Below are 24,758 nucleotides of genomic sequence, written 5' to 3'. Positions count from 1 at the left end.
ATGGCAATGTATTCTTTTCAGTGAATGTTATGGCTAATTTACTGTGTCAACTTGGCTAAGTTAAGGGATGTCCAGATAGCTGGTAAACATTATTTTGAGGTGTGTCTGTGAGGTTGTTTCCTGAACAGATCAGTGTTTGAGTTTGTAGACTTAGTAAAGAAGTTGGCCCTCACCAACACAGGTGGGCACCATCTAATCCATTGAGGACCTGAATAGGACAAAAAAGTGGAGGCAGGGTGAATTTGCTGTCTGCTTGAGATGGAACATCCATCTTCTCCTGCCCTTGGACATTGGCCTTCCTAGTTCTCAGGCCTTTACACTGGAAATGGGACTTACACCATCAGGTTTCCTAGGCCTCCTTCTTAAAAACTGCAGATTGCGGGACTTCTTGCCCTCCAGAATCTTATGAGCTAACCGTGCAAATCCTGGTCCAAGTCTGAAGGCCAGAGAACCAGGAGCACTGATGTCTAAGGGCAGAAGAAGAGAGATGTCCCAGCTCAAGCAGCAGCAAATTCACTATTCCTCCATCGTCTAGTTCCACTCAATGGGTTGGATGGCACCCACCTGCACTGGGGAGGATCAGCTTCTTTACTAAGTCTACTGATTTGAATGCTAATCTCTTCTGGAAACATTATCACAGATGCACCCCAAAATAATGTTTTACCAGCTATCTGGGCATCCTTTAGCTCAGCCAGGTTGAACATATAAAATTAACCATCACAGTGAAACTCTCAGCTGAAGATAATATTATTTATATAACCAATCAATTCCAAACTAAAAAATAATGGTAAACTTCTCTTTCACTATCTCCTTTATTCTCAGCATTGTTCCAGCCTCACCATGATCCCAACTCTGCTTGGTGGTGGCTGTCCTTCTTCAGAACTCCCAAAGGGTCAAACTGAAAAGAATCTCACAGTGGCTCTAGGACCCTCCTCCCCAAGAGAACCCTCCGCCCCAAAAGAAATATACTTAAAATATAGTGAGATGATGGGCTTTAGAGAAGCAGCATGACACAGTGGTTGACAACATGAACTATGGGGCTGGAATGCCTAGATTCAAATCCTGGCTCTGTTAATAGTAACAGCAAAACCTTGGGCAAGTGATTTAACTTTGCTGAGCCTCAGTTTCCTTATCTATAAAATGGGCATGATAATGATACCCAATTCGTAGAGTTGTGATGATGAACTTATTAATACATATATAAAGTCTTTAGAACTGTCTGGTATACAGGAAATGCTGGCTATTATTACTGTTTTTCTCTTTTTTCCAAAAATAAAAATATTGAGCAACCAGCTTGCCACTTAACATTTCTGTTTTTTGCTTTTTAATTCAAAGTTAATTGTGTTTCACCAGCATCTATCACTAGTCTATGCTCAATGATTTAGTCCTTATATGGACACATAAATTAGACTTCCTCAGCTAAGATGGTGGCCTTCCCCATGGCTCTTGGCTTTATTTCATTTGATCGCCTTAAAACTCATTCAAGAAAGAGGCCATTGGCCCAAAGGTTTTTTATTATAGAGCTTTTACCTCCCACACATCTCCAGTCTGCAGGACTAATCAGATCACACTTTGTAAAATTCACATTCCCACAGAATCTGGGCTCTGTGTGCAATGACTATGAATTGAATCCAGCTGGGTACAGTGCTCAGCATGGATAAAAACAAATAAAGCTGTAAAAAAAAAAATCAGGCATAACTACTCTATAGGAGTGAAATGGCAGCTTTCAGCAGCCAGCCTGTGGCACCACAATTTAATTGAAATGTGGAGATGATGAAAAGAGAGTAGAACAGGGTAACTAAAATGATTAATTAATTGAAATATGTGAAAAAGAGGAAGCAAGAAGGAGGCAAGAGGATGCTGCTTGGCATGGTAAAAGGAAGCTGAGATTTGTAACTGGGGTGGCTCTCTTGCGCCTCAGCTGTATGACCTTCCACAAGTTATTTACCCTTCAGAGCCTTCTTTTCCAAGGTTATAAAATAGAGGTAATAGTAACAATAATCATCATTATCATCTTACTGACCTTACAGAGTGGTTAGTGGGCTCATAAAACATGGTGAGTATGAAATGCTTTGGAGAAGCTGCCAGACAGATAGCAAGCATTATTAATAATTTCTTAAGGACCACACAGGACTAACATAAAAGTGATGGAAAGCAAAGGAACTGGGCTTTTTAAAAAACTGTGGTGGAAGAAACACATTCAAAAGAACATCTTAAAAATAAAATCCCCGTGATCTGCCTGCCTCAGCCTCCCAAAGTGCTGGAATTACAGGCGTGAGACCAGCCTGGCCAACATAGTGAAACCCCATCTCTACTAAAAATACAAATATTAGCCAGGCATGGTGGTGTGCACCTGTAATCCCAGTTACTTAGGAGGTTGAGGCAGGAAAATCACTTGAACCTGGGAGGTAGAGGTTGCAGTGAGCCGAGATCGCACCATTGTACTTCAGCCTGGGCGATAGAGTAAGACTCCGTGTCATAAATAAATAAATAAAATCCCCGAGACACTGGTTGGGCATGGGGGCTGGAGGGTGTGAACTGGCCTTCACTGAGGAGCCTGAGAAGAAGCAGGTGGACAAGGCATGTTGTCCAGGTTCCATTACACATGGCTGTGCATGCTGTGTGCACTTCACTACGACTAAACCAAACACTCAAACATGGTCAGCAGTTTGTGTCTTCCTCTGGTTACCAGAGTTGCCCCCACAAAGATGTACACACCAGAACCTGTGAATATGTTATGTTACATGGCAAAAGGGACTTTGGAGATGTAAGGAAGGTTACAGACCTTAAGATAGGGGGAGCATCCTGAATTACTCAGATGGGCTTAAGTTAACCACAGGAGACCTTTAAAAGCAGAACTTTCTCTAGCAGGAGGGATGTGGCAGAAGGAGACTCAGAGAGATTCAAAGTTTGAGAAGCACTTGACCCACCATTGCTGGCTTTGAAGATGAAAAGAGCTAGGAAGCAAGGAATGCAGGCAGCCTCTAGAAGCTGAGGAAGACTTTCAGCCAATAAAGAAATGGAGATCTCAGTCCTATGATTACATGAACTGAATTGTGCCAGCAACCTAAATGAACCCAGAAGCAGATTTTCCCCAGAGCCTCCAGATAAAAGCCCAGGGTGACCAACACCTTGATTGCAGCCTTGGGAAACCCTGAGCAGACAAACCAGTTGAGCCTCCTCTCCCTGGACCTCTGACTTACAGAATTGTGAGCTAATACATTTGTGTTGTCTTATGCTGTTAAATTCGTCGCAATGCGTTATGACAGCAATAGGAAATGAATACACCTCTTAAAACACTCTCGGTCTGATCCTCTCCTCAAGACCTGGCAACAGCTAGCCAGGCTCCCAATGTTAAGGCTGCCATTCCACATGCTCTTCTCACCTCCCAGTTAGGTGGCTCTCGGAACAAGAGTCTATCTCTCTGCGGCAGGATAATAAGTGAGTGCTCCCCTAGTCTGCTCTTCCACAAACACATTCCTGTCTCCAAACTTTGCCACACTCAGACTTCACTTAGGGCCCCCTTCAATCATGCAAGACAGAAGCACATAGTGCAAAAGCCACTAGGCTGGAAAGCATAAGACTCAAGTTGGACTCTTGATTCTGTGGTCATACATCAGTGTGGCCTGGGACAAGCCCTTTATCCTCACCTAACCTTAGTGCTCTCATCTCTAAAATGATGATCAGCCAGATATTCTTTAGATACTACAGGTTGTTGGTGATTTGGGTGATAATATCTTGATTATGTCACTTATGTGATTAATTCAAACTTGAATTAATGATAACCTTTAGTATACAATGTTAGATAACCTTTAGTATACAATGATGGACTTTGGAGTCAGCTGGAAGCTGATGATTCACATTCCAGTTTTATAGACCTTTTTGGGCAAGTAATTAAACCTCTATGAGCCAACAGAATCCATAGAACAAGGCAATGGTAAGGATTAAACATGATCATGGATATCAAGTGCTTACACAATGCCTTGGATGCACAAAGGGCTCGATTGAGTGACAGTTTCTAGGACGAAGAAAATTATGGTGACAATAATGATGAACTTCTACATAGATTGCTCTTTTCCCAATAAAAGTTCAAAATCTGTGAATCTCCCTAGTAGATTGATGTCTGTGTTCCCACCTAATAAACATCCCTAAATAGTTAACCCTGAAATTTACTTAGATATGTTAAAGTCTGGAAACCAACTAACCAGAAAGCACCCCATTTGTCTCTTCAGTATAGGAGTGGACTTTAGTATAGACTTTACTTAATGAAGCCTCCACCAATAGGGAATAGAAAAGAGAAAACATTGGCTTAATGATTTAGCATTGATTTTGGTTGGGTATGTTGTCACTTTGTTCCATTTTTGCTATTTACTGAGCAAAAGCCCTCTTACACACTACACAGGCAAATCAATAAAGGGAAAATGGATCAGACACTTGGGCATTTCTGGCCCTAACTTGTCAAGTTAATATCTGGACTACAAGGTGAGTTATTTTTATAGAAAGTTGTTCTGATGGTAAGCTCAGGTTTCCTTCATGCTGATTCATGATAGGTGAAATTCCGGGTACCTGGGAAGAGCTGACAATACAGTATAAGCAAATGGGCACAGACTTGCCAGCTCTGCGATGCCTTCCCAAGTTTGGTCTTGGGAAGGTTCTATTTGATCTCTTTGACCCTCAGTTCCCTCAGCTCTAAAGGGGAGATAATCCTACCCAACTTAGGAGAGGTGATGATTAAGGAAAAGGCCACATATGTGCAAAGGATCTTGCTCCCAACATGCTAACCTGTCAGGGGACCTTTATAAACTGCCTACAATGTACAGAGTGCCAACCTGCATGCTGTGGGCATAGCCTGAGGAAGTAGAAGAAAGGTCATTTCCCTTGAGCCACTAACAACCCAGGAGGGAATGGACACTAATGATAACCTAATCAGACTGAATTAAATGAAGCAGGCCTACTTTGAAGACACCTACTTTTCCCCAGTAAAGAATATTATAATAATAGCATCATGTTTCTAACAGATTACATTATCAGCGATGATATGCCTAGAGGGAACCTACAGATGAGCTTTCTTTTCTTTTCTTTTCTTTTCTTTTCTCTTCTTTTCTTTTCCCTTCCTTCCTCCCTCCCTCCCTTCCTTCCTTTCTTCCCTCCTTTTCTTTCTTTCAGTAGCGCACAGCTCTACATTACAGTAAATGACACCCTCTTGGAATGATAATAGACAGCAGGAGGCATGGATTTGTTTTTCATTTTCTTAGAGCCAAGTCTCCGGATTTACAAGCCTCTACCTGGATAGGATTTAGAGATCTTAGAAAGCTAATGTTATTCTTTTAGGTCACAGGGGTACTATTTGGAGCATAGCCTAAATACCTTATAGAAGACTCCAAAGGCTTTGGAACATTTACATGTATTAGTTTTTTAAAACGAGGATGGAAATACACAAGCCATTTTGTCCTTTTGCCTGTATGCTCATCTGATTAGTTGTGACTGCACTGAATGTATAATGCAATACAGTCCAGCATTCACACTGTCAAGCCTCACCCAGGATCAAGTCAGGCAGAATGCATATGGGGGGTGGAGGGAAGGAGTAGTAATGAGACTCCACCTACAAGCCACCCATAATAATCAGATTTGTTATTTTGTAATCATATCTTCCACAGACTATATTTGCAATATTTTGTGAAGGCAAAAAAAAAAAAGGGCAGCCAAAAGATGATAAATTCCTCCTTTTTATTGGATACGTAATTTATAATGGCTATAAGCCTGTCCAAAGATAAGAAAGAAAGCAGCATTTAATAGACCAAGTACATGGATAAAAAGAGCATTAACTCCAAAAATCCATGTCTGAACTATATGAGTATGCTTTATGAGAGTCAAGTGATTTTTTAAAATAAAGATATTATGAAGAAGTGCTCTATTTCTCTGCCTGCTCAGAAACCTTAGAGATATTAATTCATTTATTCTTAGGGAATAGGTTTGTTTCAGAGATGCTTTCATGGATTAATAAAATTCAATATCACTTATATAAATGAAACTCCAAGCTAACTTAAATATCAATATTTCATACGACGGGAATTTTAGGATATTGGAGGTCAGTGTTTCATTATTGATGTACTACTAGATGGCAAGTTGTATATGTGGCCTTCAATTTAGAATATCAGAGCTGGCTACAAAGAAAAAGACACTCTCCATCATCTAAATCAGTCTGTTCTGATGTGAAATGAAGAGTTAAGGTAGATGCAACATTTTCTGACAACGTGGATTTTAAATGTACACCATACACTGGGCTTCAGAAAGTCACACATCCCAGTGATATCAAAGACTTAATTCTATGTGGTATGCAATGAAGCCTATTTTGAGAGGCCATTCTGAATCAACTATCTTCGTTGGGATTTCTTTTTCCTTTAGCTTGGCCCAGAGTCTTCCAGTACCTTCCAATGCCTAAATTCTTCTGTAGTTGTGATGTGTGCGCTAGAAGTAGCATCAATGTTTCCAGCCCAAAGACTAGTGTTTTGTAAGCCATTCCTTCAGCTTTAGAAAGAAGGATTTCTCGGCCGGGCGTGGTGGCTCACGCCTGTAATCCCAGCACTTTGGGAGGCCAAGGCGGGAGGATCACGAGGTCAAGAGATCGAGACCATCCTGGGTAACACAGTGAAACCCTGCCTCTACTAAAAATACAAAAAAAAAAAAAAAAAAAAAGTTAGCTGGGCGTGGTGGTGGGCGCCTGTAGTCCCAGCTACTCGGGAGGCTGAGGCAGGAGAATGGCGTGAACCCGGGAGGCGGAGCTTGCAGTGAGCCGAGATCGCACCTCTGCACTCCAGCCTGGGCGACACAGTGAGACTCCATCTCAAAAAAAAAGAAAAGAAAAGAAAGAAGAGTTTATTTCTCAAGCTCTTATTCACTCAAAGCCTCTCCTCTGCACACATGGAGAACATGTGATGGGTCACAAGGTCATAGTCTCCTCTGCCTTCCTCCTCTTGGCTCCTGTTTTAAATCCTGTCCCCTCTTTCTCCTTCCTCTACCATGAAACTTATCAAAGTAGCAGTGAACCCTCATTGCCTCTGATTCATCCAGCCCTCATCCTTCCTCCACTGGCTGTAATTTGGTTTCCATTATCCTCCACTCTATAGTGATGGTTCTCAACATGTGGTCCAGGATCAGTAACACCAGCACAGGTAACACTTGGGATCTTGATGGAAGTGCAAATTATCGAGCCCCACCTCAGACCTACCAAATCAGACACACTGGGGATGCGCCCAGTGATCCGTGTTTTTAAAAGCCCTCCAGATGATCCTGACACACGTTTGAGAACCATCACTCCATGGAGACTGCTGTCACAGAGATTAGTGAAACTTCTAAATATCCAAAATTGATTCTCATCTCTGATTGATCATCAGAAGCTGAAGCACAGCCCTCCTTGTGGAATCTCATTCTTGGTGCCTTTGACACCACCCTCTCTTCATTCTCCTTCTACTTCTCTAATTGTTCTTTTTCATTCTCCTCAGGTCTCCCCCATCCCATTAATGCAGATTTTCAAAGGAACTGCCACAGGCGCTCTTCTCTTCACCCTTTACATCTCCTCCTGGGAAATTCCATACACTCCCCTCGCTAAGGTCATGCTGACTCCCACACTGGATTCTCTAGCATTACCACTCTCTTCAGCTGCTTTGCCATCAGTTCCAAAGGCCTTTAAGACACCAACACCTAAGAAATCTACTGTTGAGTTATAATACAGAATCAATTTTAAAAAGTCAACTTCCTCACCACACCTGTATCTCCTCTCGATTTCCAGTCTTCTTTTACCTCCAACAGTATTTTCCCTAGCCCTTAGGTGTCAGAACCTCATTCTCCTCAACTCTGAATTTCCAAATAGCTGCTAAGTGCTAAGCCCTTTTGCCTATATTTCAGAATATTTCTCACATGCTTTGCCTTTTTGCTCTAGATTATTTTTTTATCCATCCAGGGGGCAGAACTCCAATCAAAGAGTGAAAGCTAAAGAGATAGAGATTATAGCTTATTTTAAGGAAGAACTTTGTAACAGTCACAGCTGCCCACAGATGGGCCAGGGAGTTTACTATCTCCAGAGATGTTCAAACATAGACTGGCTGACCAGAAAGCAGAAGTTTAAGTATCTGATGAATGGTTGGACTTGATGGCATTTAATATCCCATAAAACCTTGAGATTCTATAGTTCCTTTTATCACTGTTTTCTTTTAAGCCCTTATTGTCCATCCCACCCCCATTGTTTGAGCAAATGTTTTCATCCCAAGGCTGTGTCTGAAACTTTAGGCAGACCTGGTTTTTCTATGCTTCTTTTCTTCGTGATTTCCTTTCTCCCTACTCCAATCCTCATACACGCATGTGGAGATGCATTTGTTCATTCACTCCATCTCCTATGTGCTTGGTGCTGGAAATATAGAATTGAATGAGTCATCCTTGCCTTCAAATACCACCCAGGTAGAGAGCTAGACACCTACATCATAGATTACAGCACAGGGTGATGGGGCCATAGGATTCTAATGGAAAAGCAGAAAAGAGATCATTTGACCTGGGCAAAAGGCAAAAATGTGGACTGAGTTTTGAGGACTGAGTAGACCTCACCTTGGTGAACAATAAAGGAAAGGATCTTCCAGAAGGACCACTATAGGCAAAAGCACATAAACCCACGTGAGCATAACATATGTTTGGAAATGATGAGCTCAATATGGATGGAGCAAAGAGTGGTGGGAGGGAAGTGATGGGCGAGGACAGTTTATAAAGGGCTGTAATTAAGCTAATGCTTTTAACCTTATTGTGATCACTCTATGGTAGCCACCAAGTGACAATAATCAGATTTGCTACTCAGGAGATGAATAGAAGAGAGTTTGGAAGGGGTCAGAAAGGAGGCAGGAAGATAAACTGATGTTTAGGCAAGAGGTGATGGGAGCTCAGCCTAAGTCAATGGCAGTGGGAATGAAGAGTAATATATAGACTTTTAGAAATATTCATCTGCACTTGCAGAATTTGAGAGACTGACTAGATGAGCAAGCAAAACATCCAAAATGACCCTTAGGTTTGGTTTTTTTTATTTACATTTTTAGAGATGGGGCCTCACTATGTTGCCCAAGCTAGGCTTGAACGCCTTGACTCAAGTGATCCCACTGCCTCAGACTCCCAAGTATCTGGGACTACAGGTGTGTGCCACCACACCTGGACCGTTAGGTTTTAAATTAGGTGACTGTGTGGGAAGTAGAGCCAATGCCTGTATAGAGAATATAAATGGAGAAAATGACTACTTGGCAGATAAACTCAGAACAGTTAGTGGACTAGTTGCTAGAGGATAGAAGAAAGGAGAGACTTACAGATGGATAACAAATTCAGAAGCACAACAGAAAGAATAGAAGGATACCCTTCTGCAAAGACATAATTATTACATGTAATTATTAATTATTACATGTATTATTACATGTAATAAGTATTAATAGATACTATTTGCGCACATCAGCTACATACTAGGCACTAAACCTCACATAAACCATACAGGGGAGAAGTTAATATTATTTTATAAATGTGAAAAACTCAGGCTCAGAGAAGTGAAGTAACCTGCCCAAAGTCATCCAGTGCCAACATAGGTTTTATGATCCCAGTGTGCTCTGTTCCACACATACTGACCTTGCTGACTTGGCAAGTCCGAACAAGAATAAGACAGTTCTCCCAACCCTACATTCTTTTTAGAATCTAGAATACTGAAACAGTATCATGTACAAACTTGATATTTCCACTTAGCCCTCAAAGTTGGGAGAAACCTCTCTTCATCTTGCTGTGTTTCCTTCAGGTTTTCTTTGATATTGGTTTTTGTTTTCCCGTCCCATAGTCAGTCAAATCCATATTTTAATGAGAAGATGGAGCTTGGCCTATCATACAGACCAATGGTTTCCAAAACATCGTCCCATGACCAGCAGCATTAGCTGCAGCTGGGAATCCATTAGAAGTGAAAATTCCCCATCCCCACTGCAGATCTACTGAACAAGACACTCTGGGGTTGAGGCCTAGAAATCTGTGCCTTAACAAGGTGATTCTGATGCTGGCTGGAGTTTGAGAACTATTAATATAGGCTAAACTGTTATATCAGGATTGTACAGATGATTACAATGTGACAAGGTAGCAATCTAAATCATGGTGAATCCAAATGTCATGTCAACTGCTTAATGAAAGAACTGCCAATAAGCTTGCTCACAGGCAATTTTTGAGAAACAACGTTTTCACCTCTTTGGAGGTCAGTTCTCACACTGTACTTCACTGAGTAAACATGCATTTGAGTAAACCCACCATAATGTACCAACTACTCTTTTATTTATCACTCAACATAGCATATAAACAGAGGGAACCTGAATTCTAAATTTCATAGAGTTGAACTAACTAGGATTTTCAGAGAAATTTACTAGTTTCCCAGTTTAACCATCAGCTCAGCTCAGCTCAGGGTGAATGAAAACATAAGATCAATTAAGATTTTGAAATTAGATTCTCCAATGATCACAACAGAATCAAATTAGAGGACATCATCATTGATGCATTCCCCTTCTCCCTAGCTCCTCAAAAAACAACAAGGAAAAACAAGCTTTCGGAGGATACAAAGTATAGTAAATGCAATCTTCATCTGGTGGGTTTTTTTTTTTTTTTTTGGCAGAAAAGAGGGTAGGAAGGGCACCTGAGTGAGGCTATACATCTGCATATGTTATTAACAAAATATTACTAACATAGGAGGATCCCACTCATGAAGTCAAGTAGCCAGCAGCTAAGGATGACTATCTGCACTTCAAGCTTTCAAATTACATATAGTGGAGGGAGGAATTTTTGTAGAAAAAAATAACATTGGCCAGGCGTGGTGGCTCACCCGGTAATCTCAGCACTTTGGGAGGCCGAGGTGGGCAGATTGCCTGAGGTCAGGAGTTCGAGACTAGCCTGGCCAACACGGTGAAACCCTCTCTCTACTAAAAATACAGAAATTAGCTGGGCGTGGTGGTAGATGCCTGTGATCCCAGCTACTCAAGAGGCTGAGGCAGGAGAATCGCTTGAACCCAGGAGGCGGAGGTTGCAGTTAGCGGAGATGGTGCCACTGCACTCCAGCCTGGGTGACAGAGCAAGACTCTGTCTCAAAAAAAAAAAGAAAGAAAGAAAGAAAAAGAAAAAAGAAAAAGAAAGGGAAGGGAAGGGAAGGGAAGGGAGAACATCTAGGCCAAAGATATTGGGATTTTTGATAATTTATCTAATAGAATGGGCTAAAAAGAGGGGGCGAGGGATGAAAGCCTGCACATTGGGTACAGTATACATTGCTCAGGTGATGGGCGCACCAAAATCTCAGAAATCACCACTAAATAACTTATCCATGTAACCAAAATCCACCTGTTTCCCAAAAACTATTGAAATTTAAAAAAAAAAAAAAAGAATGGGCTAAAAAGCAATAGCCCCAGCACACTTGCAGATGAATGGCAATCCCCCAAAGTGGGAAGAAGTTACTGGGAAGACGCGGAGAGGGACGTTTTCATCTTTTTTTCTCCTCAGGCTAATCAGACACAGCTGATTTTAAAATGTGCATGGCAGCCAACTTTCCCATGTGACACAGGCTCATCTTCCCCAGCTTATAGCTCCTTGTCATTGTTGGAGCACAGGGGCCAACAGAAAGACAAACACTGTCAGGACAGAGCGTGCTACTAACCTGCTCATGAACTTGTAACGGCGGGGCAGGTAATAGATTTTTCTCCTGGAAGAACAGCAAAAATGAAGCCAGTCGAGAAGAAAACCCATCGTCAGTTACAGTTTGAACTAGCAAGGAAGGAAAGGAGATTGAAGATAGAAGCCTGTAAGAGGTGAAGAAGAAAAAACTAAAAAGAGATTAACAGTGAGAAATACAGTGGGAACACAGGGCATGCGTTTTTGAGTCATGAAATCTTATGAAACAGTTTCCATTGATATTTCTTCCTCTACCCATTACCATAATGTTTTTTTTAATGGTTGCTCCTTGCCTACAAAGCATGTGCAGTATGACAATTTGGAGTGATTGGTATTTGCACAGCTTCAGCTGAGGTCAGCTTTTTTCCCCAGGAAAATGCAAAGATGGATCAGAGGGCAACATTCATAATTTAGTGGGCACGCTATTATATTAACTAATATTTATATAGCACTTTAAGTTTACACAGGACACCTCTCTCATGGTATAGACAGGAGTAATATAAATATAAATAAATAAATATATATATGTATTTCACAACCAGTATGGGAAGGACACTCACTTGTCAGCATCAACACCCAGCTGTACATAACCATACCGGGGCACACTGGCTAACCACTGGCCCTGGCTTTAGGTGAATTAAATAAGTAAAATCAAGCAATTCTGGAAACTATACAAAAATCAGACTTATTCTGTCAGATTGCTATATATCTATCTTTTAAAAATGTTAAAAATGAAAATTCTTGGTGTAGTTTGAATGGAGAATACATGTATTAGATTCTTTATTAAAATGCAAACTCACTTTCCATATTTCAGGCTTCAACCGAAACTGAATGGAATAATAATGAAACAGGTGCTTTTTATGTATATCCCGAACTGTTACTGAACTCTCTGACTTCTGTAAATGGTAAGTTTATATACCACCAATTTTTTTGCGTATTTGTGAAAGCTTTAAAACACAGGCAAAACTATAGAGACAATAAAAAGATCAGTGGTTGCCAGAGGTACAGGTCGGGGGAGAAGGAAGGTGGTGAAACACAGGAGACTTTTAGGGCAGTGCAGCTATTCTGTATGATCCTGCAATGGTGGATACATGATATGCCTTTGTCAAAACCCACAGAACCACACACACATAGAGTCAACCCTAGAGTAAACTATGGACTTTAGTTAATAATAATTTATCAATATTGGTCCACCAACTTTAACAAATATATCACACTAATGCAAAATGTTAATAATAAAGAAACTGTAGGCTGGGGGAGAAGGGGTATATTGGAACACTAGTATCTTCTCAATTTTCTATAAACCTAAAAATTTCTCTAAAAAGTAAGGTCTATTAGTTATAAAAAATATCCATGGACATATAGGTATTTAAGAAGCAGGTTTTACTGTAATTTCTCATAAGAAATCTATTCCTATATTTCCTTTTAAACATTATAGGGATAAAAATCCATGGAGACTAAACTTGGGATTCAGAAGTACAGAAAATTATGAATCTACAGAAAATTATGAATACAGGTAAGATTCTTTGTGTATTTAAATTCAGCTAAAATGATGTTTGTACATTTTGTTGAAATGATGTAGTAGGAGAATTCCTCCTTTGGAAATGCATGTATCTCCTTAGACTAGAGTTATTTGTCTGAAACTGTGGACACAATAATAGCAAAAGTTTTTAATCCATCAGGTTACAACAAGTGAAGCCATGTTTAGTAGGTAAACCTACATCAATATTAATGAGGTCAATTAGTGTCACACATTAACAATATTTTCTTCTAAAATTGTCCTGCAGGAATTCCTATATCTAAAAAGAAGATAATTGTTCATGTTCATTTTCATTTCATTGCTTGGTTCACATTCTCTCAATGCTGCATTAAAAAAGTATTAATGCTGCTTGGAGGCAGCACATTTCTGCGGTGTAGTAGGCATGCAGAAGTGTTATTCATGATGTGGCCAGGCCCTTCAGATACAAAATCCTTTGTAGGTAGTAAGAGAATTGGCTTTGCATTAACATTGCTCAAGTTTCTATCATCTCCCTGGGTTCTTTGTTACAGAAGTGTGTTCTGACAGAAGGTTTTATGAGATTTATTTATACTGGAGAAGGGTGTATAAATTTCTATCTAGACATATTTTGTAGGGTTTTCTTTCTTTCTCTTTTGGTTCTTAGGTATAATATGGTATTAATCCACATTAGACACTTATTATATCATTGATAAATATTTGGCTTTAACTATTATAGTATAAAAATTTTCAGTGGAATCTAAATTGACATTCCTTATCTCTCCCTAGTGGATATATATATGTATTCCTTTTTTTAATCCTTGAGTTCTCAGATTTTCTTTTTAACAGTTAAATACAAAAATAAATCATAAGATCAGAACTATATTTATTATCCATTTTGAGAATTTTGCCTCCAGGAAAACAGATGCTAGAAATCACAGCCTCTATTTTGACTTGGTATTAGGACATACAGGCCAGTGAACAAAGAAGATAAGATGCACCAGGGAGATACATTACAAGCCTGTGAATGGAAATTGCCTTTCTCTAAATGAGTCCCTAACCCTTCTCTCTGTCTCTATAAATGTTCTTTGTCTCCACAACTTTCCACAGCTCATTAAGAGACAGACTGTAGAGTTGGTACCAATTTGCCTCATTTCTGTCACCTAATGTGGTCTTACTGGCAAATTGCAAACCAAAAGTACGTTATTCTTTGAGTCCCCTCAGAACTGTCCTTGGGACTACATCCATCCATCTTTTTAGCAGATTCCATTACAAAAGACCCACATATCTTGGCATTTCTAATTTCAGGTTTAATATTTTATTTCTGTATAGCAAATGCAGATCACTTTTCCATAATCCATAGGGAAAATAAAAATATTCATTGTGAAATGAAGGTAAATTAATCCTTTTAAATAACTAAGGAATACAAAGTATTTTCTATTCCCGTTGGAACAAATATCAATATTCATGTTTGCAAAGTATTTATGACTTTTTAAAATTAAAAAAAGTGGTTTTTTTGTTTTTAAAAAGAAGATCACACTGTCATGAAATTTCTTGCACTTGTATCTACAGAAATACACTTTAATGTTTTTCTGGAAGGGACTAGTCAGTAAAGAACATGAAAACATGCCCCTGTGCAACTGCTGCCTGTGGTCTGGCTGTTCAAAGCAGCAGTACACAGGACTTCTAAAAATGGCACTTTGGAAATAAAAATGCCACTTGGAAAATGCTTCTTTATTACAGGCTCTAGAAATATCTACCTGCTAAGAACTAAATTAGCCAGAATTTTTCACAAAAAGCCATGAAATCATTATTGGCCATGAAGGCTTATTTGCATATCCTAAACATTTGAAAGATTCCCTCCTCTAATGGCCTTCCAATCTGCATTTCAGTTTTATTTGTTCTGAGAGAGGAGAACATTAGATTTACAGTGAGGCAGCAGAGAGAGTGGAATAAAATACATTTCCACCTACCTGAAAGGCATTCTTACATTCATTTGTTCTGCATATCTTCCAAGGACTTCCCATGGGGCATGCAACTTCACAAAGATAATGTCACTATTTATTAGAGAGGACTGAAACAGAAAAAAGAAACTAAATTGAAAAGTATATTCAAGGCTCCCACAGTTTAAGTTGAGTTGGAACTTAGAACGCATGGACCTGGACAGAGTTTATGATTTGGGGCATTCCTCACCAATAGGCCAGACCCTTACAAGTGCAAGTATTCATTTAACAAACATCCCACTGTGTGTGTGGCACTCATGTCAGCTGGAGACCCAGCTGTAAACAAGGGAGGTATGAATAACATTTACATTCTACAAAAATGTTAAAGAAGATAGGCAAAAACAAGTTGAAAAGCAAGGATAGGCCAGGCGTGGTGGCTCACGCCTTTAATCCCAGCAGTTTGGGAGGCTGAGGCAGATCACCTGAGGTCAGGAGTTCGAGACCAGACTGGACAACATGGTGAAACCCCGTCTCTACTAAAAATACAAACATTAGCTAGGCATGGTGGCAGGTGCCTGTAACCCCAGGTACTGGGGAGGCTGAGGCGGGAGAATCGCTTGAACCCGAAAGGTGGAGGTTGCAGTGAGCTGAGATTGCGCCACTGCATTCTAATCTGGGCAACAAGAGGGAGACTCTGTCGAAAGAAAGAAGGAAGGAAGGAAGGAAGGAAGGAAGGAAGGAAGGAAGGAAGGAAGGAAGGAGAGAGGGAGGGAGGGAGAAAGGGAGGGAGGGAAGACTCAGATAATATTGAGTGTTCTGAAGATAAAGTAATGACAGAAACAGTTATGGGAGGGGGCTACATACTCATCTGGACAAGGGGTCAAGGAAAGTCTCCTCTGTGGAAGTGACATGTGAGCTAAGACCTAAGGAGGAGAAGGCACCAGCTGGGGAAAGAGCATGGGATGAGCGCTCTGGGTGCAAAGGCCCTGAGCTGGGAAGCTTCCTGGTATGTTGAGGGAGAGAAAGAAGAGCAAAGGGCTAAGGCATACTAAGGAGGGAAGAGTGGCATCAGAAGAGGCTGAGAAAGTGAGCACAAGACAGGACGTGCAGCGGACTTTATTCTAGGAACACTGGGAAACCACTTTGATTTAGGTTGTCAAAGGTCACTGTGGCTGTTTCATAGAGAATAAATGATGAGGGAGAAGAAGGAATGTTCTCAGTCATCCAGGCAAAAGCAAAAGTTGGTGGTGGTGGAGATGAAGGGAGCCAAAAGATGTGAGATTGGAATCTGGGTGGGTGACTGGCAAAGCTTTTTGAAAGAGCTGTGTTCTTTGGACAAAGACCTTTGCCTCCTTCAGGGCTTTTTATCAACCCAGAACATAGGGAAGTAAAATTAGGACTTCACACCCCAGTAACCATCCAACAGATTTTGGTCTATGCCTCTGGACAAAAGGACATGAAAAACCAATTAGGAGATTTCTCTTTGGAAGTCACTTTCCACAAGGAGGGATCAGTTGTAGAAGGAAAGTGAGAAAATATGAGCCAAGCTAGTTTAAATTAGTAAAGTGGCCAATTACTTATCCCCATCTTTCTCATAGAGGATTGATCTGGACTGCATGGCATTTAAGTTTTTATAGTTTAGGAATGTTGACAGATATGTTAGGATTTTGTGCTTTGTGGCTAGACTTTCCTTATACTAGTATTGTATAACAATCCTTTGTTGTTTCTTCTTGTTGTTTTTGCACAACTGACAAAAATAGAAGCTCAACTTTTTCCTCTAGCTGGGGTAAATCTGCACTCCGGGAAATTGTTTTCAAATTGCAGATGGATGTAAAGTTGTAATTCATTTATCATACTTTAATTCAGAGTCTTTTTGACCTGAATTATAAACATTCAAGGGTTATAAATACTCTACGCAAATCAACTCATCAAGATATTATGAAAATCAAACTGGCATCAACTGCAGTGTTCTCAGAGACTGGTGTGATGCTGAATTTCCTAAGGGTAGGAAGGCCAGGGCCCATCAGTAGTGGGAGGCACTCTCTAATATTGGTCTGAAAAGTCTAACTTTCTGGCAGTTCAGGCTGAAATGAGGTTTTATCTTCTGGCTTGGGACAAGTAGTGTCCTGAGTATAACCCTCCTGAGAACAAGGAATATTTCTGTTATTCATAGTTGGATCTTTTGGGCCTAGCACAGTGCTTGGCACGGAGGGACCACACACACAATATTTGTCTAATCCATGAACATGATTAGCGAAATGTGGGCCGTTAGACCTGGCCCAGGTGGATATTGTGATTCCTGTGAAGCAGGAAGTGACTGTCAATGAAGTGACTCTTAGAGTGAACACTGCAGGTTACTGCAAATGAGGTGCCTGTCCAGGGAGTGGACAAACCAGTAACAACTGAAAATTTGATGGCCAATGCTTTGTCTCTTTGTAAACACTGTTTTCTTCTGTTGAGTAACCTATTATGGTCAGTCCTCCCGGCACAGCTGCTTAGATCAGAGCCAAGTAGTTAGGGGTATGTGAATGAGCTCACAGGCTGTGATGCCCATAGAGAACATACAGAAACATCACACACACACAGTCAGTCCCGCCCCATTTCACGCCTGTGGATGCAATGATGCCTTGGGGATCTGAAATGGTCTCACAGCTTTTCAGCTGAGCATTTGTTGGACTTCAGAAAAGATTGCCGCTTGCTTTTCAATACATAGTACAGTTTTCCAAGTTATAAAGCAGAAGAAAGACTGTATTTCCTAAAAATAGTTCTTTTTCTTTATATGAAGATATACTTCAGATCTGGGAAGGCTTTGTGGCTTCCTAAGTTGGAAATTTTAATCATGATAATGGGATTTATTTAAATTCACTTAGCTTTCCTATAAGGTTCTATATTCACTCATCTTCCTATGAGAGAAAGAGTAAAATTGTGCAACACAGAAGACACTATATGGAAATGTGATAGAGTCACTGAATTAAACAAACGATTTAGAGCAGAATATAGTGCTTAGAGTATACTCTCTCCATAGATTTACTATAATTGTTAGGTCTTACAGAAAATAAACAATCTAGTGGGAAAATAATCATTCGAAGACTTTTCATAAATGTATGTAAACATTAAAAATATATTAAAATATTCCACTCAGAGAACAATATAAATACCACATTTCTGTATGTAGAAAAGCTAAGTTCATTATCTGAACACATACTGAATCAACTAAAATTCTGATTTGGGATCTCAACCATTTTATGCATAAAAGGATAGCTGTTTTGATTTATTCATCCGGATAAAAATCACTTATTATTTAAATAATAACAATATTATTTATTTATTATTTATTTTTCATGTTTTGCCATTGTCAAAGCACATTCACATGTTACCCCATCTTATTCCCATATGAACCTTGTGAGAGTGGTTTTCCTTCAGTTTCTTAGAGGAGGAGAAAGAGAGGTGACAAGTGGCTCACCCACAGCCAAACTGAATGTTTACCCCAGACAGAGCTGATTCCATACCCTCACCTTTTAACTTCCTTTTGAATTATACCTGATAACTTCTGAAGTTTAAATAAATCCATGGCTTTGCAAATGCATTTAAGATGCATAGACTGAACTGTTGCTTTATCAGTTTACACAAATTCATCTTAAAAGAATTTCATATTTTAGAAAACAAAGCAACAAAAATAAAGAGGCTTTCCTTCATGTAAAGCAAAATTAAGTTACTAATGAACTGAGATTTTATTTGGGGCTATTAAAGGTTTTTTTGATTATCTTGAGACAAAATATTACCTGAATTCTCTTGAATGGCGATGAATACCTATGAGTCCTCTCTCTCTCTCTCTCTCTCTCTCTCTGTGTGTGTGTGTGTGTGTGTGTGTGTGTGTGTCCTCTTTACATACTTAAGGGAAAATATAGTGTATGGGGCTTATTATTTATATTCAGTTTTTCAAGGAAGAACTGAGAAGGCATTACCTACTGCTTGTTACTGAATGCCTTCTGAACTTCAGCCCTGAGAAATAAATGAGAAACAGATGATTGCTAATTATATGGCCCATAAATCATTCTTTTCTCTACTGCCAAATGATTACACCGCTGTTTCTAGATAGGTCTTTCCTTATTATTAAGTATTCCTTGCCACATAAATCCAAGTGCACAAGAGCCAAAGTGAAAAGAAATGAAAATGATTTTTATGAAACATAGAGTTGTTTCATTAATATACTGCAATACAAATTCCTGGGAATAAAACCTTGGGGAGAGAAAAATTACCACTTAGAGAAGTTTGGGAAAATATTCTTAGAAAAATGACTGAGAAAATTAACGAGTATCATGGGAAATTACCTGGAGTAAAAAGAGATAAGATTCACATACAAATTTTTTTTTCTTTTGTTCAGCAAGAACATACTGAAAACCTTCTATTAAATAAATTTTGGTCCATGCCTTGGTATGTAACAGTCACGGTCCTTGCAACAGTAAGGCAGGAGAAATGCCATGCCACTATCTAATCCAAGCAGTCCATCTCTCAAAGGAGTGTGTATGCATATGTGTGTGTGTGTGTGTGTGTGTGTGTAGTGTGTGTGTATATATATATGTGTGTATATATGTGTGTGTGTATATATATGTGTGTATATGTGTGTGTGTATATATATATACGTGTGTGTGTATATATATATATAGTATAAACACACACATCTCCACATCTCATGATTCCTGTTGCCATTTATTGAGAAGAGGAAATAGAGACAGACCAGGTTTGGGCATGGGGGATGGGGGTACAGAGGTAGATCATAAACTCAGTTTTGGAAAAGTTAAGTTTGACATGCCCAGGAGAAGATGTCTGTGGGTAGTTAGACAAATGAGTCTGGAGCTCAGGGTAGAAGTCTGGGCCAGAGATACAAAGTAAGTGTGTCCAGGATAAACATGATATTTAAAGGGCTGGTAGAGGCCACTATGGGAGTATAGGTACAATGCCATGTGGGCATCTGTGCCTCAGAGGTTAGCAATTCGGACTTTGAGTTTGGACTTCACATATTTATATTCATTTATCTACCTCTTACCAGCCCTGTGATCTTGAACAAGCTATTTAACTTCTCTGTGCCTCAGTTTGTTCAAACGTAAAATAGGAAATGATAGCAATACATATCTTATTGAATTGTATTAAATGGCATAATGCCGGTAAGGTGCTCATAGTAAATCTAAAAATATGCTTGTTATTATCTCCAAGAGGGGCCACATCATATTGGTGGTGCGGTGAAAAGAACACAGCATTCATACTCACTCAAATTATAACCTGAGAAGGTAATAAATAAGAAACCAGTATTTTGGAAGGATTTATCAGTCTTTGATTACAAGCCCCAACCACCAGAAATCCTGAGATCCAAGCATCCAATTCCTGTCTTTTTTCCCTCAGTATCTTCAGGGTTTCCTGCAGGTTCGTCTATGACATTCATTCAATAACACCCAAAAATGTTCATTAAGTGGCTACTCTGTGTCAGGGACTCTTCCAGGTGATGGATATACCACAGTAGATAGGATTTACAATCTAGAGTGGGAGACAGACATCAGACAACAAATAAGCATGATTTAAAATTATGAAAAGTATTTAAAAAGGAAAAGAATATAGTTCTGTGGCAGAAAAGAACTGGAGGCACCTGATTAAGATTTGCTGGTTGATCTGTGATTAGGTGACATTTAACCTGAAATCTGAAAGATGAGATGGTGTTAGGCATAGGAAGAGTCAAGTGAGAAGCGTTCCAAGCAGAAGAAACAGCAAGAACAAAGGCCCAGAGATTGTTCTGGGAACTAAAAGGCTGGGGTGATTGAACATTGTAAAGTGTGAGGTGGAGAGAGTTACCTAAGATAGGATTAGAGAAGAGGGCTGGGAATGACCATGCCAGGCCAGGTACAATGTGGTAAGAAGTTTGGATTTATTTTCCAAGGCCAATAGGAAGCCACTAATGAGTTACAGGCAGGGATCACTTGTTTCCAAAAGTGCGTGCTGCATGTTTTGCAGAGAATGGTCCACAGGAAGCATAGGAGTGGGAAGTTCAATAAGAAAGTTATTCTAGTAGCCAGGTGAGACAAGATGGTGGTTAGAACCAGAACGAAAGGAGACATAGACGGACTTGAGATCTAGTGGAGGTAGGTTTGAAAGAACTTGGGACTGAGCAAATAAGGAGGGTGAAAAAAAAAATCCCATGCCTAGAATGATGAAGAGGTTATTTGGCCTGGGGAACTGGACAGATGGTAGTACTCTTAACTGCAGTGAGGGGCTGGAGCTGTCCAGTTTGTCCCAAAGTTGTGTAGGTGACAATGCACCTGTAAATCATGGTGGTCTTTGCAGATAGCCATGAATCCCATTGTGTGAACTGTAACTTAGCATTCACTCACACATCCACTCATCTATTCTGCAAATCTTTACTGATGGCCTATGATGTTCCAGGGCCTGTCCTAGGTGCTGGGAATACAGCTGTGAACAAAACAGACCAACTCCCTGCTCTTGCGGAACTCAAGCTCTAATGGGGAGACAGACCCTCAATAAATAGACGTGTAATACTTCTGACGATGTGCTTTGAAGAAAAATAGAGTAAGAAAATAGAAAGTAATGGTGGGAAGGAGATGCCATTTTAGATAGAGTGGTGTGGACAAGCCTTTTGATAAGGTTACATTTGAACAGAGACCTGAAGAAATTACTCAGGGAGGCTGTTCTATTACACAGGGAGAGAGCATTCCAGTCAGTGAGAAGAGTAGAAGACAAAGGCCCTGAGGCATAAATATGCTTGACGTTTCAATTTACTGAGCGTGAAGGATCAAATCAGGTTAGCCACTTGCATCTGCTCTGTATCCCCTTAGGTAACTATCTGGGCATCACTTTCTCATAACTATACTGTTAAGAGGACAAAGCAAAACTCTAAAATTCTGGGGCTAGGAGGAGATATTAATTTCTAATTGGAAACTCAGATAAGCCTTTTGGATTAAAAAAATCATAGTGAATGCAAATGAATAGTAATGGTAGAGACGGGACCAGCTACATAGTGCCACTACACGTTAGGTGGTGTTTTAAAGCTTTTGCATACATTAAATCATTCAATTTTCACAGCAACCCCGGTATTATTATTATTCTAATTTATTGCAAATGAGGAACTAAAGCACAAAGAAGTCTGGTACCTTGGCTAAGTTTACTCAAGTAAGGAATGGAGCCTGGTTCTCATCAATGCAGTCTGGCTTCAGAACTGCTGTTTCACAAGAAGAAAGCTGAGAGGCTCACACTATGTATTTGCTCATGAACTCAATTCCACTGTAATTTTATTTTTTGAAGGAATGCTTAATTATATATTACAGTCAATGCACAATGTATACAGTTGGCTTTAACATCCTAAAAATTAATGTAAGGCCAGTAGTAAGAGCAAATTTCAAGCTTGGTTCTGCCATCTGTGGGCACATTACTCAATTCATAAGCCTCAGTTTCTTCATTTGTAAAATGAGGAAAATAATATCTGCCTTGCAGCATCATTCTGAAGCTGTCATGGTTGTATAGTACTGGTTCAATAAGTGAGAATTTCTTTCTTCCACTCACAGGTACTGAATGCTTGGGGGACATTTGGGTAATCCCCAATAGCTGACACTAGAATTCCTTGATGTTTCTGGAATCTAGCCTGTGAAACTGATGGATAAATGTACATTCCTCGAGGGTTAAAGGGCTCCTTTCACTCCTCTCAGTGGGGCTATCATCTAGCCAACTGTGTAGCACTGGGCAAATGACTTGTACTTTTATGAGCTCCAGTTTTCTCTAAAAAATGAGGGCATGTGTCTCTAAAAATAAATTTTTTGCATCTGTTATTCTTTTCCCTTAGGGACACATTGGAATTTGTTAGTGTAGTTTACAAATGCTCTTCAGCTGATTCGGATGCAATTTCCTCTCTGCAACACATACACACACACACAGAGACACACACACAGAGACACACACACACACACACAGACACACACACACAGTGTCCTGGTGGAGACAAGCCTCTTGAAGTACTATATGTTCCTAAATGATTACAATATTCATTCCCTGAAAGTGACATTAGTAACAGCAACAAGAAATTGGTGTGTGTGAAATTGCCACTCCCTCCCCCTTAGTAGACCTTTAAGTGGAGGTCCCTGAGGACTTTATCCAGGCTCTAGTCTCATTCTACCTGTCCCCCCTGGATGATCTCATCCCTCGTAATGGCTTTAGATGTCACCTATTAGCTGATATCTCCAAGACTCATATCTTTGGCCCACACCTCTCTTCTGAGCTCCAGATCAGTGTAGCCAGTGGTCACTGTGGCACCTGGTACCTGGTGTCTCACATCAATGTCTATAATGGATCTACTTCACTGGCAAAATTGCTCTTCTTCTCAGTGTCCCCAGACCAGGAAATGGCACAATCATCCTCTTAGTAGCTCAGGTCCAGGAGCCATCTTTAACTTCTTTTTTCCTTATGTCATATCCAACAAATCACCAAGTCTTATTGATTCTACCTTTTAAACTTCTCTCTAATCTATCCACGTCTCTCCATCTCTACTGCCACCACCCTCCTTTAAGCAACCATCATCTCTCTTCTTGAATACTGCAACAGCCTCATGGCTGGGCTCCTTCCATTGCAGCATGGATTGGGCCGAATGCATTAGATGAGTCCTTAAAAAAGAGCCTAGAGGTCAGAGAGATTCTCCTGCTCGCTTTGAAGAAATAAGCCACTGTGTTGTGTGAGGGTCTCTGAGGGGTCTCTAGAAGCTGAGAACTGTATCTGGCTGAAGGCCAACAAGAAAATGAAGACCTCAGACCTACAACCACAAGGAAAACTAAATTCTGCCAATAACTATGTGAGAGGACCTTGAGCTGCAGAAAAGAATGCAATCTGGCAGACACCCTGGGGTGGCCTTGGAGGGATCCTGATTAGAGGACACAGTTGAGCTGTACCCAGACTCCTGACCCACAGAGACTGTGGGAGCATAAACATAGGTTGCTTGACGCCTTGAAGTTTGAAGTAATCTCTTCAGCCGCGATATAAAACTAATGCAGGTCATATTCCAGCTAATGAATACTCTAATTATAGATTTCATTGCTGTCTTTGTGAGACTGTACACTTCTCCACAGTTGTATTCCCAGCACCCAGCATGTTACTGAGCACACGGTCATTGAGAAGGAATGCTTCCTAAATGAATTTATGAACATCTTGCGATCGAGACTTCGAGTAGCTTTCTCACATTATTGATTACCTTGTTAAAACACTATTATCAGGCAGAAAAAAATTCATCCTCTTACCACAGAGGTTTCAATGTGGCTAAATTTATGAGAAACTAAAGTAAACTCTCCTCTAGGCCACAATTAGGAGATGTTCAGTGCTGAGGGGCTGAGCACAAATCTTCAAACATTTCATTAGAGGTTCTCTATGTTGCCATAAAGTGAATCCCCTGATGCAACATACTCTTTGTCACTTTGTACCAACCCTGGTGATCCCCATGTCAAGTCTGGAAGACTTACTTCATCAGGTTATCCAAGGAAAATCAATGTTTAGTGTAGCAGTCAGGATGGGCTAAGTTATGTTGCAGCAACTAATAACCCCCAAATATCAGTAACTTCAAACAGCAGAGC

The 24,758-nt window shown here is 40.1% G+C and overlaps 1 protein-coding gene across 8 annotated transcripts in view; it reads right to left on the bottom strand.

Annotated features, from left to right (window-relative positions):
• The window catches only part of ANO4 (anoctamin 4), a 337,100-nt gene that overhangs the window by 145,227 nt on the left and 167,115 nt on the right, over nt 1-24,758 (bottom strand). For 4 of the 8 annotated variants that reach the window (XM_055096039.3, XM_055096038.3, XM_034934336.4 and 1 more), the window contains 2 exons: nt 15,175-15,275; nt 11,693-11,737 (listed from right to left, as the gene is read on the bottom strand). In XM_055096039.3, coding sequence (XP_054952014.1) covers nt 11,693-11,737; nt 15,175-15,275 — 146 coding nt within the window. Of the gene's footprint in view, nt 1-11,692; nt 11,835-15,174; nt 15,276-24,758 lie in introns of those variants that run through there. The other 4 variants (XM_055096040.1, XM_055096041.1, XM_034934340.3 and 1 more) reach the window with 3 other exon arrangements.

This window comes from Pan paniscus, chromosome 10, assembly GCF_029289425.2.
Source record: "Pan paniscus chromosome 10, NHGRI_mPanPan1-v2.0_pri, whole genome shotgun sequence".
Taxonomy (NCBI): domain Eukaryota; kingdom Metazoa; phylum Chordata; class Mammalia; order Primates; family Hominidae; genus Pan; species Pan paniscus.
The sequence above is the reverse complement of the archived record's forward strand: the minus strand, read 5'-3'. Positions and strand labels throughout refer to the sequence as shown.